Here is a 17,879-nt window from a genome sequence, read left to right as displayed (position 1 = left end):
GAGTGTTCTACCACCACATTTCTTTCTCATGCAAGCTTGTGCAGGCTTTTGTACTGCACTCTTCTTTAGAAATCCTAGAATGGTGATTACTCTCAAGTGAAGCTGGGCCAAATGCTTTTAATCACTGTTTTGCCTGAAATGTCCCTGGCCTCAAACATTACAGCCCAAACCTATGCATGGTTACTGAGTGATAAACACAACTTTATCCAATGCTGCTTACCAGTGTGTGAACATAAGCCTGCTGCCTTAAGTTGCAAGTTTAACATACCATGGAGTAAGCCCCAATTGGATACATTGGGGCTCAGTTCAGGGTAATTGCACATTGGATTTAGTCAGTGCTTTTTTCCCCTAAAAAATGTTTAGGGGTACTCTCATTTTCCTACTCATATTTAAATACTGCCCCTCAATGAGGACAAACTTAGATTCACAAACTGTTTAGGGGTATGTGTCCCCCTGCGTCCCCCCCAGAAAAAAAAAGCACTGGATTTAGCTGTTAGTTACTTTTCAATCCAGGTTCCCAATGTGTAACTCAGCTGGTTAGTGCTGATAACGCTGAGGTTGCAGGTTCGATCCTTGTATGGCACAGCTGCATATTCCTGCATAGCAGGGGGTTGGACTAGATGATCCTCAGGGCCCCTTCCGACTCTATGATTCTAATACGTAAAAGCTATAGACTGAAATAGTATACGGACAATGCCTTCTGGCTTACAACCCAGGCATCTGGGAATGGGTAAGATGTATTGCGCATTTGAATTTCTGCTGCGGGTGCTAGTTTTATTTGTAACTGAAGTCTATATTTTGTTTTAAGTTTTTGGCTGTGTTTATATATATATATATAAAATGTCAAATTTACACTGTGTACATTTCCATCCTGGCATTTTTGAATGAAGAGCGGGTCGTAAATACTTTCAATAAACAAAAATGTTGTTAAAAATTAACCATTTAAAAAATCGTGCTGTGCAGCTGGGTTCAAGCTCGAACTCTTCTTGCACAGCAGCGTCTTCCAATCTTGGAGAATTGGGCTCTGCTATCTCCTCCTATGTCCATCTCATGTACAACCAGCTAGTGTGCTTTTCTGTTTCCACGGTAATAATACACAAAACAGGATATTCCGACGGAAGCAGCAAGGGATTCTCTCTCTCTCCTTTCCTATCTCTCTGCTGCAGGTAGGGAGACGGAACGGCACCCTGAAGACGACAGCAGTCGGGCTTCTCTTCCTTTTAACCCCCTTTCCTATCTCTTGTTATGCCGGGAGACGGAAACAGTAGGCGTACAGCGATTAAGCCAATGAGGCAGCAGCAGTGCGCGCGCGCGCGCAGCCGAGACGCTTGTGGACGTACTGCGCCGCCTCGTGGGCGGGGCTGTGCCGAGTAAGGCGTCCCGGTTGCTAGGCGACGGGGAGCCCGAACCCCCGCGATCGGGCCCCATAAGGCAGAGTGCAGTCCGGGGAAACAAGTGGATTCGCAGGGGGCGCTTGGCTGGCTAGTGGTACGGTGCAGATTTAATTATTTACTTTGGAGGGGTAGTAGCATTAATGCCATTTATAAAGCTACCTAAAGAAAAATTTAAAAATTCTGTACCTGGGACACATTTCTTTTCTTTTTCTGAATTAATTTTTAAGTAGACTTTAAATATAAAGGGTTTATTTAATTGGCTGGGTTGCAAAAGGCTTCCTTGCAAAGTTTAAAAACTTTTGCTCACTTTGGTCCCGTAAAAGGTAAGGCTTTGTTTGGCGTTCCCCAAACTTTGGGGCACCCACCGGCTAGCAATCGCTGTTTCTTACCGAATCTTTGGGAAAGGAATGATCAGGGGTGTTAATAGAATCACAGACTCAATCATGGAGTTGGAAGGGGCCCCGAGGGTCATCTAATCCAACCCCCTGCAATGCAGAAATGCAGAGCCCAAGGTGGGGCTCGAACCCACAGCCCTGAGATTAAGAGTCGCATGCTCCACCAAATGAGTGTAGCCATAGTTCCTGTGAAGGGCTGTCAGGATCGCCAAGATGATGTGATCATTGTGCTATGCAAATATTAAGTAACTGGTCTTTTCTCTTTTTCCTGCTCCGTTTGCATACACAGTGGTACCTCGGGTTACAGACGCTTCAGGTTAGAGACTTCGCCAACCCAGAAATAGTACCTCGGGTTAAGAACTTTGCTTCAGGATGAGAGCAGAAATCGTGAGGTAGCGGTGCAGCGGCAGCAGGAGGCCCCATTAGCTAAAGTGGTACCACAGGTTAAAAACAGTTTCAGGTTAAGAACGTACCTCCGGAACGAGGTACCACTCGTTAACCGGAGGTACCACTGTATTTATCTCCCATTGGATTTGTGGGAGGCCCCTTCTGGCATCCCTCCTGTGCATGCAGAGGTGCATCGGCAGGGCAGTTGCTTGTGTCTAATGGTGTATGTAAATGATCCAACTGGTTTAGCTCCGGTAACTATCTATAAAGGTAAAGGGACCCCTGACCATTAGGTCCAGTCATGGCCGACTCTGGGGTTGCGACGCTCATCTCGCTTTATTGGCCGAGGGAGCCAGCATACAGCTTTCAGGTCATGTGGCCAGCATGACTAAGCCGCTTCTGGCGAACCTGAGCAGTGCACGGAAACGCCGTTTACCTTCCCTCCAGAGCGGTACCTATTTATCTACTTGCACTTTGACGTGCTTTCGAACTGCTAGGTTGGCAGGAGCAGGGACCGAGCAACGGGAGTTCACCCCGTCACGGGGATTCGAACCGCCGACCTTCTGATCGGCAAGTCCTAGGCTCTGTGGTTTAACCCACAGCACCACCCGCGTCCCTACTATCTATACCCATATATATTACAAATTTAATAAATAATAAAAAAAATGTTTTCATTCACTGCAGAAAGCAAAGTATGCTTTGAAAATACAGCTGAGATGTATGAAAGTGCAGGGAGGACGTTGGCAAAGGCGGAAGGTAAATAAACCTGATTAGAGTGTAGGATCTTGGGAATTATTTCCGGAAAATTGATTTTATTAACTTGGAAGGAAGGGATGTGATCTGGCAAGAGTTCACCCAATGTACCATATCCATGCAGAGCTTGGCACAAGATGGGGATGGATGTCAAATACCTCAAGGAACGCATCGGAAGATGTTTGGCTGAGGGACTTGCGGAAGCGGCGGACCGTCGGCCAGTGGACCCAATCGATTTCCTGGCACACTTTATTTACAACTACAAGAACAGATTAAATGAAGAAGAAAAGGTAATGCATCTCTTCTTAATTTAAAAGCAAACGCTGAAGAAAGCTAGCATCAAGGAGACAGGGTTTCCATTAATCCTTTGTGCGTTTCCCCAATACTTTGTGCTTTTTTTAGAGGAGGGTAGAGAGGGCTGAGCTGGAACGTGAGCATGAAGAAGCCCTTGCAGAAGCGAAGAGGATAGAAAAGCTGAAAGCAGAAGAGCTCCTGGTTGCCAAGAAATTTGAAAAACAGCAGCAGGTCTGAAACCCTTTCCTAAGCAATATTAAGTTTACCATATGAATAGGTGATCTGATCTGTAATGACAGCAGAGGGCCCAAAATAAGCCAGTAATACCATTGTAGTGAATGGCTATTGGGTTTTAAATGATGAGTGGCTGAGACACCATCAATCATTTGTTTTAGTTAGCTAAATCACATTTTTATTTTATAAAGATCATTAAAGAGCAGCAATCCAAGAAGACAATTGCAGAGTTATCTGGGAAGGATGGAGTACCAATTCTGCAGAGTATTGAAGAAACTGACAAAAATCATATAAATGAAGTGAGTAACAACATGTATGTGGGTTTATTGTCTCAGAATTTCCTTTCAATAATGAAATTGGGTGGTTGAGTTTTTCAGTTTGAGAATAAAATGAGGCTACCAAAAAATAAGGGAGTAGTTTCTACATACCCAGGTATGAAAAAGTATAAAAATGTGTAAATGAAAAAGCTTTCTTTTTAAATAAAATAACTGCTCTATGACCTTCCACGAACTGTAACCTTCCAAAAATGTGGGCACCAAGATAAGAAAACAGAGTAACTAATTGTTTGGTGAATGAATTTCTGGATTCTCAATGAACACTTAAGACAGGAGCTCCTTTGTCCTAAAGGAGAGAGGCTGGCCACTGTGACCTCATGATGATGTTGCCTCCCTGCAGGAGAGAGGCTGGCCATTGTGACCTCATGATGATGTTGCTGCCTCCTTGCAGGAGAGAGGCTGGCCACTGTGACCTCATGATGATGCTGCCACCCTAAGGGAGAGAAAAAAGCCACTGTAACCTCATGACAATTTTGCCTCCCTGAAGGAGAGATGCTGGCCATTGTGATCTCATGATGTTGTTGCCTCCCTGAATGCGAGAAAAAAGCCACTGTGACCTCATGATGATGCTGCCTCTCAGAAGGAGGGTGGCTGGCCACTGTGACATCATGATGATGTTTCCTCCTGGAAGGAGGGTGGCTGGTCACTGTGACATCATGATGATGTTTCCTCCTGGAAGGAGGGTGGCTGGTCACTGTGACCTCATGATGATGTTTCCTCCTGGAAGGAGGGTGGCTGGCCACTGTGACCTCATGATGATGTTTCCTCCTGGAAGGACGGAGGCTGGCCACTGTGACATCATGATGATGTTGCCTCCCGGAAGGAGGGAGGCTGGCCACTGTGACATCATGATGATGTTGCCTCCCCGAAGGAGAGAGGCTAGCCACGGTGACCTCATGATGATGTTGCTTCCCTAACGGAGAGAATAAAGCCTCTGTGACCTCATGATGATGTCTCCCTAAAGGAGAGAGGCAGCCACTGAAACCTCATGATGATGTTGCTTCCCTAAAGGAGAGTTTACCACTGTATATACCACTGTATATATCAAGCACCCTGCACACATTCTCCCCAATGTTGTAGTGTTTGACATGCAACGAGGGTAATTTTATTAGAGACATCCAAACATGCAGTCTTACTAACTGCAGTCTGAAGAGGTACAGTTCAGGAGGGAAAAGTAACCAAAGCTCTCATCTAGTGTACTTTTGTTTTTGCAGATAGGCTGTTCCATTTTGGGTTAGGTCCGACACTGGGGTTGGAAAGGCAAGGTTGAAAGGCCACTTCCTGTAAAGTGGGAGTAGCTACCTATCTCTCTCCAACTTAACTTAAAAATGGAAACATCTGCAACATACGCAGAAATGCAACAACACTGTTGGATCACCCTGAAACAGGAAAAACAAAAACAAATGGAAACTATAAGTGTGAAATCAATCATCAGTGGGAGAACAACCAATATAAGGAGAGAGGAAGTGAGCATTTGAGTCAGTGGGTGGGTGGAATGCCTGTATTCATAAGAACAGAAGGTTCACTAGATAAGAACTTTTTTTCTTACTTTATTTATAACAGAATATTCTTTATTGGGTTGTAAAAACGTAGTGCCTCTCTGGGAGGGCATTCTTTCTTGCCCAAACAGTCCGGTATATGCTACGCATAAGGACTCAGTGAAGATCCTTATGGCCAAAGACTACCTTGGCTGAGGCTGAGTTATTATGGACATTTTATTATTTATTAAATATTTTTGTTACAAAATTTTAATATTTTCTTGGAAGTCCCCCAGAGTGGCTAGGGAAACCCAGCCATAAATGATAAATTATTATAACTGATTTCAAAAGGAGAATTTTCATGGTGGTGTATGTCCCTGTGCTCATGTATATGATGTTGATTTGTATTAACAGAAGAGAACAGAAGAGAAGGATGTGAGGATTCCAGAAAAACATGAAACTACTGCTGAGTCAAAGAAAGAAACCTTAGAAGACAAATTGGATCAAGGTTACATCAGTGTTGTAAAGGCTGAATTGGGTGAGACACCTGGTGAAGAGAATACCAGCACAGCTCTCCAGGAAGGCTTGACAGAGATAACCATGGATGAAGATTTTAATCGGATTCCGCAGGAGACGATGGATGACGGAGGTGAAAGCCGGTTGGAACATGATGAAGTAAATCAGAATGAACATGATACAGAAACAGAAGATGGCACAGAAGATGAAGAAGCCACTCCAGATGAGGAATCCATATCCAATCAAGAGCTGAATTTGGAGTAACAGTGCAATCCTAACCATGTTTACTCAGAATTAAATCCCACTGAGTTCAGCAGGACTTTCTCACAAGATGTTGTGCATAGGACTGTGACCAAAAAATGAAAGCAGCAGCTTCTGAGTTGGTTTAGATTCTTCCCTTTCTCTAACTTGCAGTGTTCTGGGGTGGATGATCAAGGTGTTTCTACTACAGTTGTTGATTTCGGTAGAACTAAACTGCAAGAGTCCTTTTAACTTTGAAATTTTCATATTAGGGAAAAGATCATGTAAATAAACTTCAGGTCTAGATTTGTCAGTTTTCATGACACTGTTTCAAGACTTTATTACTCTTGAGATGTGCATGATAGACTTACTCAGCTACTGTACTGTGCTTCTTAAAAACTCAATGGCGGTTGTCACATATCTTTGTGTCTCCACTAACTACCAGATGGTGTCGCCATAGCTTTGGAAACCAGGAGACGAATCACTGTGGTCTTTTATCTCATTCCCTGTTAAATTAAAAAGTTGAAGCTAGAAAGTAATATTTACAGAGGTAATTAAAATATCTGAGACAAGATCAGTGATAAATTAAAACTAGATTAAAATAACACATCAATATTTTACATACAGGGGATGCTTGTCTAAACAAAACGTTTTTAGTAGGTGCCCAAAAGGGTACAGTGAAAGTGCCTGCCTGGTGTCAATAGGCAGTGAGTTCAATAGCATAGGTGCTGCCAGATTAGAAGATGGATTTCTTACCAGTGCAGAACAGGTATTATATGGCACCACTTGTAGCAGTGCCAGTTCGGCAGACGGAAGCGGTTGAGTGAGCGTACGACGAACTCGCAGCTAAACTGATCTCAAGTTGTTAAGGGCTTTGCATGCTAACAGCAACACCTTGAAGGGGCCTGAAAGCAAACAGGCAACAGTTGTGCCTAACAGACATCCCACACACAAATACCACCCCCAGTTTTGCTCCTTTTGCATGCATGCATGCAGTCACATGGCACTCTCACTCCTCCTACACTGCAAAACGACCATCTGCCCTTGATGCTTCCGTTGAAATTCCTGCATTGCAGTGGGGTTGGACTAGATGACCCTGGGGGGTCCTTTCCTAATCAACAAAGGAGAAACAGTAGCTCAATTCTGTAGATGACCTTCGGGGTCCCTTCCAACTCTACAATTCTGTGACGACCGGGTGGCCACCTGCCATGAATGCTTTAGTTCAGATTCCTGCATTGCAGGGGGTTCGACTGGATGACCAGCGGGGATCCCTTCCAAGTCTAAAATTCGATGATCCCGTGGGAAAGGATGCCAGGAAGCGGGTGCCTCTCTAGCCCATTCTATCTCTATAGTGGCAGGAGTCGATCGGCGATCCTGGCAAAGGATGAAGGGCAGAGAGAGACGGCGGAGGGAATCGCCTGCGCATGCGCGAGAAGGCCCTTGTTCCCGCATGCGCAGGAAAAGCAGGAGCAAGCGGGCTGTTTTGTGGCGTCATGGCGCGCTCGGCTGAGGAGCTTGTAGGGCAGGTGGTGCTGCCGGGGGATGCCTTGTTCCTGCCGGGCCACGCCGAGGCGGACAGCGAGAGGCTGTGCTTGGCCACCGGAGGCCCTCAGAAAGGGCGACTGGTTTGCGGGCCCGGGCTGAGGCGCGGCGGGGACGGGCTGCTTGTCGCCAAGTGCGGGTTGCTGCGCTACCGCGGCGGCGGAAGTGGCTCCGGGGGAACCTATTGGGTGGACTCTCAGCAGAGGCGGGTAAGGCGGGGCGGGGCGACGGAAGTGGCGGACTGGGAAACAGCGCATGCGTGGCAGGGTGGCGGTTGGCGGGCGCCTCGTCGGGGATTCCGCGCCGTTATTTCACAGGGAGGAGGCAGGGAGGCGGGCTTCTTCTGACCACGTTTTCATTTATTTATTCTGTAGAATGGTTCTCCTTTTTTAAGCAACAACAACAGAGTGGGTTACAAAAAAAAAAAAAAAGGTGTTTTGTATAGTACTGGAATTTTTAGGTTTTGAAAAAATTAATTAAAAACAGTGCCTCATCCAGTCGCACTGCAAACAGGATTCCAGACAGTCATTAATGTCTTGAACCGCCCTGAGATCTACGGGTGAACGACGGTATGCCAAATAAATACATTCCCAATTATTAAGGAAGGTGGGGAGAAGGACTGGTTTCAGAACAACCGCGTTATTTTTTTCATAAGAATTGTAAAACTACAATAACAGTCAAAGCAGTTTACCCAAAAAAGGTGCTGTTGTTTTGTACAGCACTGCCTTTTTGTTTTTTGTTTTTTATATTAAAAATGTTAACCTCATCCAGTAACACCTCAGGGAGGAGATCTGTATAATCTTGATACCCTACAACTTGAAGCATAACTTCTTTGAACCCCTTTTCAGCTAGAACAGATATTAAGCACTTTCTGGAAGCGGTTTTCTGTATGAACCCACTTTGGCTACAGTGTCCTTTGATTCATGTCAGAGCAGCCCAAGAGAGCGGGAAACCAAGCATTTTGCTGTGTTTTTATTTAATCATGATGTCAGTCACTATGTATAATAAACACGATTTTAGCGATTCACTGTACTCTCTCAGGATGCAGAGTGAAATTGGATGAAGTGTAGTATGAACCTTTTAAGAATACTCTATACTTCATCTCCATATACCTTATGACAACACTGTAAGGTCTTATGCCCAAATTTTGTGTGTGTGTATATGTGGGCAGAATGGTTTGGATCACATGCTGCACCAAGGTAAACCATAGTTTAGCACAAACATACGGGCTCCTGCAGAGAACAGTATGTCCACTTTGCCCATTCTTGGTCATTCTGCTGCTATGCTAAGTGGATTGTGATGATGGATTGTGTTTGAGGAGCATACTGTGTAATATCAACATTCTTGCTTGTTTTGAAGGCTAAAGCAATCTCCATATTTAAAATTACTTTCCTCCCTTGCTCCCAAATTCTTTTCATGACTAGTATGTTCCAGTCAAGGGAGACCATGTGATTGGCATAGTGACCACCAAAGCTGGGGACATATTCAAAGTGGATGTTGGGGGAAGTGAGCAAGCATCTCTATCCTACTTGGCATTTGAAGGCGCAACCAAAAGAAACAGGCCAAACGTGCAGGTGAGGAGTCTGAACATAACTGACAGCATTGATTCCCTAAAGTTACATTCTATACACTATTTCGTGAGAGCCTCGTTGAGTTCAGTGTGATTTACTGCAACGGGCAGGATTATGTTGTTAAGCTTGTGCTAATTATTCACAATGGTAATATTGAGTCAATACCTCTCCTTTAGTCACAATGTTTTATCAGTACATCTCTTGTGTGAACATGTTGAAGGAGATCACGTACACCATGAGCAAAGAGTTTAAATTCCTTTGCGTGTTGCTCCTCCATCTGTCAATTTATGACAAGAGCTCCTGATCTTTGGAATATGCATGTGGTAACAAATTACTCATTGTCATGCTTAGATAGCCAAGAATAATAGGAAGAGGCTTTGCCTGTTTGGGTTCCTTTTAAAATCAGTGTTGGACAGTTAAGAGTCTGATGTTGGATTTTCCTTTTACTGCTGGACACTTAAGCTTGGATGTCTTTTGTTGTTCGACAATATTTTATGTCCGTTGACCGACGTGCCAACTCTACATCTCACAGACTTTTGTTGCCCTGTTTAATGAGAATAGCAAGCAACTACATCCCTGGCAAAATGATCTCTTAATAAAACTCTTCATTTGTAATGTAACATACCCTCCCACATTTCAGATGAATATAGAAACATTCTTGTGTCATGAAGCTAATTGGATATACAGTGGTACCTCAGGTTACAGACGCTTCAGGTTACAGACGCTTCAGGTTACAGACTCCGCTAACCCAGAAATAGTGCTTCAGGTTAAGAACTTTGCTTCAGGATGAGAACAGAAATCGTGCTCTGGCAGCGTGGCAGCAGGAGGCCCCATTAGCTAAAGTGGTGCTTCAGGTTAAGAACAATTTCAGGTTAAGTACGGCCCTCCGGAACGAATTAAGTACTTAACCTGAGGTACCACTGTAAATGTATTAAAGTTGAACATGATACCTTTCATAAGAGTTACACATTCAGAACCATTTCATCTATTTATGTATATTTTTTCCTTAGGTGGGAGACCTTATTTATGGACAGTTCATTGTTGCCAATAAAGATATGGAACCTGAGATGGTCTGTATTGACAGCAGTGGCCGAGCAAATGGAATGGGAATCATTGGACAAGATGGTTTCTTATTCAAGGTGTCATTAGGCCTAATAAGAAAGTAAGTGTGACAGATTTCTAACCAAGTATTTTGAGCTTGGAAGTTCTAGCTTAGATTGCAAAAGCAAATTACATGTTTGGCAGTGCAACTGTTATATGCGAACTAGGATTAATATCACTTTGGCTTTTTAATTGCATGCCAAAATTGACATAACTAAAAAAAAAAGTAGTAACTGTAGTAACTGAAGACTACTGTTCAATACAGACTTCTATCAGGGTAACTGACACAAACTCTTCCAGGACTTTAGTACTTTAGATGTGAGAGGTTAGGTTTTTCTTGAAGATTCTTTGCATATACAAGACTAAAATGTTTGGGAAGAAAGCCAAGGAAGAACTTTTCTCCCTGGCATGTTTTCGTTGCACAAATAATATGTTAATTTATCAGTCAGTCATGCAGTTTCTCACTCTGCCCCTCGCCCTCTTGACCAGAAATCTAAAGAGTGACAGTCCCATGAAAATGTTTTATACCACCTCATCTTAGTGGGATGTAACCTGATAATGGGCATCTCCCAAGTCCCAAAATGAGTGGGCCTGTGAAATCGCAGGTTACTTTCTCAGCAAAATCCTTTTTTTTAAAAAAGCATCCCAACACCTGCTCTGATTTGGGTAGGTCCTAAAGAAAGAAATGTAGCTTTGTAAGAATTGAGGTCTTAATCGTTAGAAGTATGAACAGTTCACCAGAGCCATATATTGACTTTTCTTCCCTTCACATTTTATTTTGTCTGCAGACTCTTAGCTCCGGAGTGTGAAATAATCCAAGATTTGGGACAACTTTATCCATTTGAACTGGTTTTAGGAATGAATGGGAGAATTTGGGTGAAAGCCAAAACAATTCAACAGACTTTAATTGTGGCAAATGTCTTAGAAGCCTGTGAACACATGACTGCAGAACAGAGGAAACAAGCCGTTTCCAAGTTGTTAGACAGCTGATGGGAGGGAATTTTATATAGATATTCTTAGGTGGAAATGATGACCCAGAAATGCATTTTTAAATATTTTTATATTTGAGGCAATAAATGTTACAGTTCAAATACTTTTATTTTTTTATTCTGCCTCTTTTGCTCTTGAGTTTGTTTTGTGACAAATTATGTCTGCTTGTTGTTCCCAGAAGCAGACTGTTACTTGTAGTGCACTTTTTGTAAAAGTATGCACATTTAAGACTTTTATAACTAAGTCAGTGGTATTTGCAAAACAAAGGGAGCCTCCCTTTGGTCTGTTATTTTTATTCTCATTGTATTTTTAGTGACTTGCAGCTTGATTATGTGTGTGTTTATTCAGAATTAAGTTGTGAATTCAGTGGGGTTTTACACCCATGTGAGTGGGCATAGACTTGCAATTACCTTTTGCCAGCTGTACTTGATGAAGCTGTGAAAAATAAAGAAAAAGGTTTGTATCAGTGAAAGAAGTGGCTTATGGCTTGATTGCTTGTTTACAGAAAGAACTGATTTTGTTGCACTTTCCATGAGAAATGTGTGTGTTTTAAAAATTTTATATACCAGGGGTGGCCAACTCCCAAGAGTGCGAAAACTGGCAAAAGGGGGTTCAGGTCAAAGTTGTTAGATTTTTTTCGGGGAGGAGATAAAATGTTGATTGCAGGAAAAGCCTTCAAAGCATTTACAAAAAAGATAAAACAATATGATTATCACTAAAGAAAAATACAGCCATAATTTAAAACATAAAGAAAGTTAAAACCACAATAGACTAGACTGAAACAAATTGAAACATATTAAAATTTTCTAAATGTTTGGGTAGGCTTATCTAAATAAGAATGTAAAAGAATACCCCCTTGCCCCAGTAAAATTATGTAGTCAGTTACTAGATGGGGGGGGGGGTCAAACTCGGATTTGCTGCTGTGCAATGGGTGTAACAGCCCTGAATTAGAACTTGGGTATCCATGCATGGTGCTGCTACTTGTACCTTGTCTCTCTCTAAAATCCATACGTTATAGAAATTCATAGATAACAAAAACAATCTTAAATAAAAAAGACAATCTTGTGTAAGTAATCTTATATAAATTTACAAATATAAACTAATTCAATCTTATATAGTCTCTTTCACTCTGCATTCTTACAAAAGTATGATTGACTTCCCATCATCTCCCAATGTATTTAACATTTCTAAGACTGAATGTACTTACAATTGTTACCTTAATCTTTCGATATTTTCTAATACTTTCTTACAACATATTGTATCAGTTTTCCTTATTTCTTTGTAGTTAATTTACACAGGGGTCATTCAAATGCTGTCAAAGATGTCATACCGCTACTTTGTTTTTGTAAATATCTCTTAAACATATCCCATTTTTGAATAAATAATTGTTTTGTATTACCTCTCAGCCAGTTGTGCCATTTTGTATTACCTCTCAGTCAGTTGTGCCATTTCTGCATATTCTAGTAATTTATTCTGCCATTCCAAGAGGGTTGGAACCTTTTCCCCTTTCCAGTTCATTGCAATTAACATTTGGGTGGCGGACATTGCATGTAAGAAAATTTCTTTTACATTTTTCAGTAGCTAGAATTCCAAGCAGGAAAGCTGGATTTTTTAAAAGAATGTTAATTTAAAGATCTTTTTCATCTCACTGTAAATGAGATTCCAAAACTCTTTACTTTTACTGCATGTCCACCACATATGATACATACTTCCTTCACTTTCCCCGCACCACCAGCATATGTTCGAGACATTTTTGTACATCTTCAAAAGCTATGGATTAAGATATCATTTAAACTGCTCCTTCGTTAGGTTTTCTTTGATGGTATAGCATGCTGTAAAATTCATATTTGTTTTCCAAAGGGTTTTCCACTCACTCATCGGAATGGTATGTCCGATGTCCTGCGCCCATTTAATCATCACTCCCTTCACCTCCTCCTCCTTGACTTCCCAGTTAAGGAGGAGTCGGTACATTTTTGAAATTATCTTAGTTTTATTATTTAATAATTTTCTTTTCAATTTAGAGGGCTCAGAGGCGAAACTGTTTTTTTTATCTTATTTAAATGTCTCAAAGAGTTGATGATACTCTAGCCACTTGATGATGTTGAGTTGTTGATACTCTAGCTATTTGTACCCTTTCTGATTTGATAGGCTCTGCCTAGGATATGTATGCCTATTAGAAATGCCTTTGGGGCTCTTAGAAATCCCATTTGTGCTGTTCCTGTTAAACTTTTGAGCTTCATGTGAATTACTTGAAGTGGAAGTATGTCAACAGATAAGACTTGCCTTGATAGATCCAATCGAAAGACCCATCTAATGCATTCTTTTGTCTTGCTGGCCAGCCAGATGTCCTCTGGGAAACATACAAGGTAGGTTTGAAGGAAATGCTCTTCTCTTGTTTTGCCCCAATGTCTGGTTTGGTGGTTACGAACATCCAAAACTGATCTGAAGGGGAGACAGTTTTCCTTGCCCTACGACTTGCTTAACAGTTTTGAAGCTGATCTTTAATATAACCAATAATGCATGTAAGGCATCTAAATACTATAGTCTATAATTTAACAATCACATATTTTCCCAGAAAGTTGCCTGATTGCATCTCCACCAAAACGTATGTCTATATTATCAACTGACACCACCAGAATTTAAAGAATCTGTGGCAGGGAAGTGGGGAAGAGTGACCAATAAATACCTGGGCCCGCAATAAACACACTTTTAAAATGCTAAGTATGATTCTGGCATCCAGTTTAGGCTCTACCCAGGTACTGCCTGAAATGCTTTAGAGACCTGTAAAACTAGTTTGACAGGCCCCTAGTTTGACAGGGGCTTCAAGTAAATCTAAAGATGGGTATATATTACAGTACAGTGTGAACATGGATAGGAATGTCCTCTCCAACTGCTTGTCCTATTTTGATGGCTGGCTTTCAGGTTACTCAGCCTGTTGTAGACCAGTTGCTTGGAGTTTCATGGCCATCCATGTGTTGAGTTGATGCTTGACCATCCTGGCTCTAAAAGCAGCCAGAGGAAGCTTGGCTAGAGGAGGCGGTGGTTGTGAACACCTCCCTTGATGATGCTGTTCTACAGTTTTGTTCAGCAAGAAGCAGGGATTAGACTAAGGTTACCCGACGTCCCCATTTCCCGGGGACAGTCCCCGGATTTACAAATCAGTCCCCATACAAAATCCATTGAAGTTGAAAAGTGTCCCCGGATTCATTGGGAAAAAAATCTGGTAACCTTAGATTAGACTTGCTGACAGAACTCATTTTTAGATTGTACCCTTGTGCCTGTTTTAATTTGCCATTGTTAAGCGGCATGAGAAAGCCATAGCAGCTCAACCCCAGACATTCTTACATATTAGCCTTCTTCAGGCATTGCTCACATAAAGAGGGCAAGTGCGGTGAAAAGGGTTGTGTGGGGTCATGCACTTAGCTCAGTTCTTAGGTGCAGCTTTTATATTGTGTTGCGCTCTTCATGAGGCTGCCCTTGGAGACTGTTTGGAAGCTGCAATTGATACAGGATGTAAAAGCCAGGGTGCGGATGGGCACTATTGACCGGGTGCGTTTACACTAGTCCTTAAACCTGCACTGGTTGCCAGCATGCTTCTGAGCCCAACTCATGGTTCTTCTGTTTTGAAATCACTGACTTGACTCCCAGATGTCTAAAACACCTCCTTCCACAAACGCCTGGTGTTGAAATCTGTCACTATACGTTCTGAAGGTAGATCAATGTACAGTGGTGCCTTGCAAGACGAAAAGAATCTGTTCCGTGAGTCTCTTCGTCTTGCGGTTTTTTCGTCTTGCGAAGCAAGCGGATTAGCGGATTAGCGCTATTAGCTGTTTAGTGGTTATTAGCGGCTATTAAAGGCTTAAGGGATTAGCGGATTAGCTGCTAAAAGGCTATTAGCAGCTTAGTGCCTTAGAAAAAGGGGGTGGGGAGCGAAAAAAACCCCCCAGGAATCGCAAAACATTTTCGTCTTGCAAAGCAAGCCCATAGAGAAATTCGTCCTGCGAAGCACCTCCAAAACGGAAAACCCTTTCGTCTAGCGGGTTTTCCGTCTTGCGAGGCATTCGTCTTGCGGGGCACCACTGTACCTTCCAATGCAGGCCTCTTTGAGGGGTAGAACATTACAAAGCTGGATTGCATTGAGCTGTATGCAACAGGTCCTAGGACTGCATGGCGAAAGGTGTGCTGTAAATGTCTCTAAATAAAACAACAAATGAGTTTTGAAGCGAGGAGCCTGCTCTGTTCAAGGAGGCTCCTGGCACGATTGGGCAGTTACAAAAAGGCACAGCAAGAACAAAGAATTACAATGTTATGCTCTAAAAAGCCAGTGTGGTGTAGTGATTGGAGCACTGGACTAGGAGCTGGGAAACCAAGATTCGAATCCTTAGCCATGAAACTCTAGGTGGTGACCTTGGGCCAGTCACTGCCTGCCAGCCCAACCTACCTCACAGAGTTGTGGAGATTAAATGAGGAGGGGGAGAACTGTGTATGCTGTCGTGAGCTCCTTGGAGGAAAATGTGGCATGTAAACACAAATAAATACTCCTTGCTTTTTCCTGTTCCGAAAGAATAAAAGTTGACACCTGCATCAACTAAGACTTATGGCAATGTTATTAGTCACACAAAGTAAGTTTGCTGTATGGCACATCGTGATTACTGCTGTAAGGAAATATAATTCATTTCTCTCCGTTTCTAATTCGTACCTCCGGAGGGCGCGAGGGGTCAGTGCACAGCCTTTGTGTTGTGGAGACATTCCTGCTGTGGGTGGAGAAGTAATTAGAGAACTTATCTCGTTAAAAATAAGAACCGTGGACACTTAATCTTGGAAACTGTCTACAGATGAAAAACACCTTCCTAGGAAGTCTTAAAAGGTTACCCTCTTGGCCATTGACCAGAAATGGAGAATGCACAAGTTTTGGGGTGGGGAATCAAATGGAGCCGTTCTGAATCTGTTTGGAGATGGTGCACCTCTTGAATCAGGGAGAGATGTAGCTGTGCATCCCTGTTTGTTTCTTTTTTCAAAAAAATAAAAATTGGTTTTTCAAATTAAATTTTCAAATTAAAATTTTACAGAGCTTTATCAAATCATAAAAACAAGATTCCAAGGAATTTCTTGGACTTCCACCCCCCTTTATAAATAATTTCCTCTCACATCTTTTATGATGATCAAAATCTTTTACATCTCCATTGTGTCCAGAATTCACCCTTAAACTCTAAGTGATATTCCAGTCCTAATGATTTTAAGTGTTTACAATGGTCTAAGATATGTTATAAATTTTCCCCATTCCTTATTAAAATTTTGGTCTTCCTGATTTCTGATTCTTCCTGTCATCTTAGCCATTTCAGCAAAGTCCATCAACTTCATCTGCCATTCTTATCTGGTAGGAACTTTTTCTTCTTACCATCTCTGGGCCAATAACATCCGTGCAGCCGTGGTCGCATACATAAATGGACTTTTCTGCTCCCAAGGTACCTAGAAGCATCTTTTGGTTGGTCACATTCTGGAATCTGACGCTGAGCCAGCTGGATCCTTGATCTGACCCAGCAGGGCTCTCCTGGTCATTGCACTCTTGCTGCATGTGCATGGCTCTACGTACAGTGCGGAGGTGGTTGCATTTGCGTGCTCATGCATGCGCAGTGGAAGCTAATGGTGCATGGGTGGTGAATGTAAAGCCCACAGACATTGCGCTGCTTGTCATGTGGCACTTTGCTCCATTACTGAGAGGATCCCAGAGATCCTTGGAGCTCTTATTTTGCAGGGTGCATTTGGCAGAAGCACACCAGAGTTTCCAACTGCCTAGAAAGAGGGAGTGCAGCTGGATGTGAAGCAGCTGGGAGTCAAGCTGCTTCTCACGGCACTCAGTGCATGAGCATGGGTGAGCACAAGTTTCAAGTGGTAGATGGTTTTATTTATGGAATCGTACGATCACACAGTTGGCAGGGACACCAAGGGTCATCTAGTCCAACTCTCTGCAATGCAGGAATAATAATAGTAATGATATTATTATAATAATTTATTATTTAAACCCCACCCGTCTGGCTGGGTTTCCCCAGCCACTCTGGGCCACTTTCAACAGAGCATTAAAAACAGAATAAAACTTCACTAAAACACTAAAAACTTCCCTAAACAGGGCTGCCTTCAGATGTCTTCTAAAACTCAGACAGTTGTTTATTTCTTTGACATCTGATGGGAGGGTGTTCCACAGGGCGGGCGCCACTACCTAGAAGGCCCTCTGCCTGGTTCCCTGTAACTTTGCTTCTCGCAGTGAGGGAACCGCCAGAAGGACCTCAGCGTCCGGGCAGAAAGATGGGGGTGGAGATGCTGTTTCAGGTATACTGGACTGATGCCGTTTAGGGCATGGGTAGGCAAACTAAGGCCCGGGGGCCGGATCCAGCCCAATTGCCTTCTAAATCTGGCCCGCGGATGGTCCGGGAATCTTGTACTTTTTTACATAAGTAGAATGTGTCCTGTTATTTAAAATGCATCTCTGGGTTATTTCTGGGGCCTGCCCGGTGTTTTTACATAAGTAAAATGTGTGCTTTTATTTAAAATGCATCTCTGGGTTATTTGTGGGGCATAGGAATTTGTTCATTCCCCCCCCCCCCTCAAAATACAGTCGAGCCCTCCACAAGGTCTGAGAGACAGTGGACCG

At 42.8% G+C, this 17,879-nt stretch overlaps 2 protein-coding genes across 6 annotated transcripts; both read left to right on the top strand.

The window, feature by feature from the left end:
- Window positions 1-957: 957 nt before the first annotated feature.
- Window positions 958-6,335, top strand: LOC310677485 (uncharacterized protein). 4 transcript variants are annotated; one of them, XM_083440621.1, is made up of 6 exons: window positions 958-1,488; window positions 2,861-2,932; window positions 3,054-3,219; window positions 3,332-3,454; window positions 3,649-3,756; window positions 5,685-6,335. In XM_083440621.1, exons 3-6 carry the CDS (start codon window positions 3,067-3,069, stop codon window positions 6,048-6,050), a joined length of 750 nt encoding a protein of 249 aa, XP_083296747.1. In that variant the 5' UTR covers window positions 958-1,488; window positions 2,861-2,932; window positions 3,054-3,066; the 3' UTR covers window positions 6,051-6,335. The 4 variants fall into 4 exon arrangements, with proteins under 4 accessions (XP_083296747.1, XP_083296748.1, XP_083296749.1 ...); XM_083440622.1 differs by having other exon boundaries at window positions 2,079-2,932; XM_083440623.1 differs by lacking the exon at window positions 2,861-2,932.
- Window positions 6,336-7,473: 1,138 nt separating this feature from the next.
- On the top strand, window positions 7,474-12,628 carry EXOSC3 (exosome component 3). Of its 2 annotated transcripts, XR_014511175.1 has the most exons (5): window positions 7,485-7,777; window positions 8,993-9,142; window positions 10,150-10,301; window positions 11,029-11,562; window positions 11,629-11,696. XR_014511175.1 is itself a non-coding variant. In XM_083440586.1 (4 exons), the coding sequence occupies exons 1-4, from the start codon at window positions 7,520-7,522 to the stop codon at window positions 11,228-11,230; spliced, it is 762 nt and encodes a 253-aa protein (XP_083296712.1). In that variant the 5' UTR covers window positions 7,474-7,519; the 3' UTR covers window positions 11,231-12,628. The 2 variants fall into 2 exon arrangements, 1 of the variants encoding a protein (XP_083296712.1); XM_083440586.1 differs by having other exon boundaries at window positions 7,474-7,777; window positions 11,029-12,628.
- The last annotated feature ends 5,251 nt before the right edge of the window (window positions 12,629-17,879 follow it).

The sequence above is a fragment of the Podarcis tiliguerta genome (assembly GCF_965153285.1).
Source record: "Podarcis tiliguerta genome assembly, chromosome: 5".
Taxonomy (NCBI): domain Eukaryota; kingdom Metazoa; phylum Chordata; class Lepidosauria; order Squamata; family Lacertidae; genus Podarcis; species Podarcis tiliguerta.
This window is presented reverse-complemented; position numbering and strand designations above follow the sequence as displayed.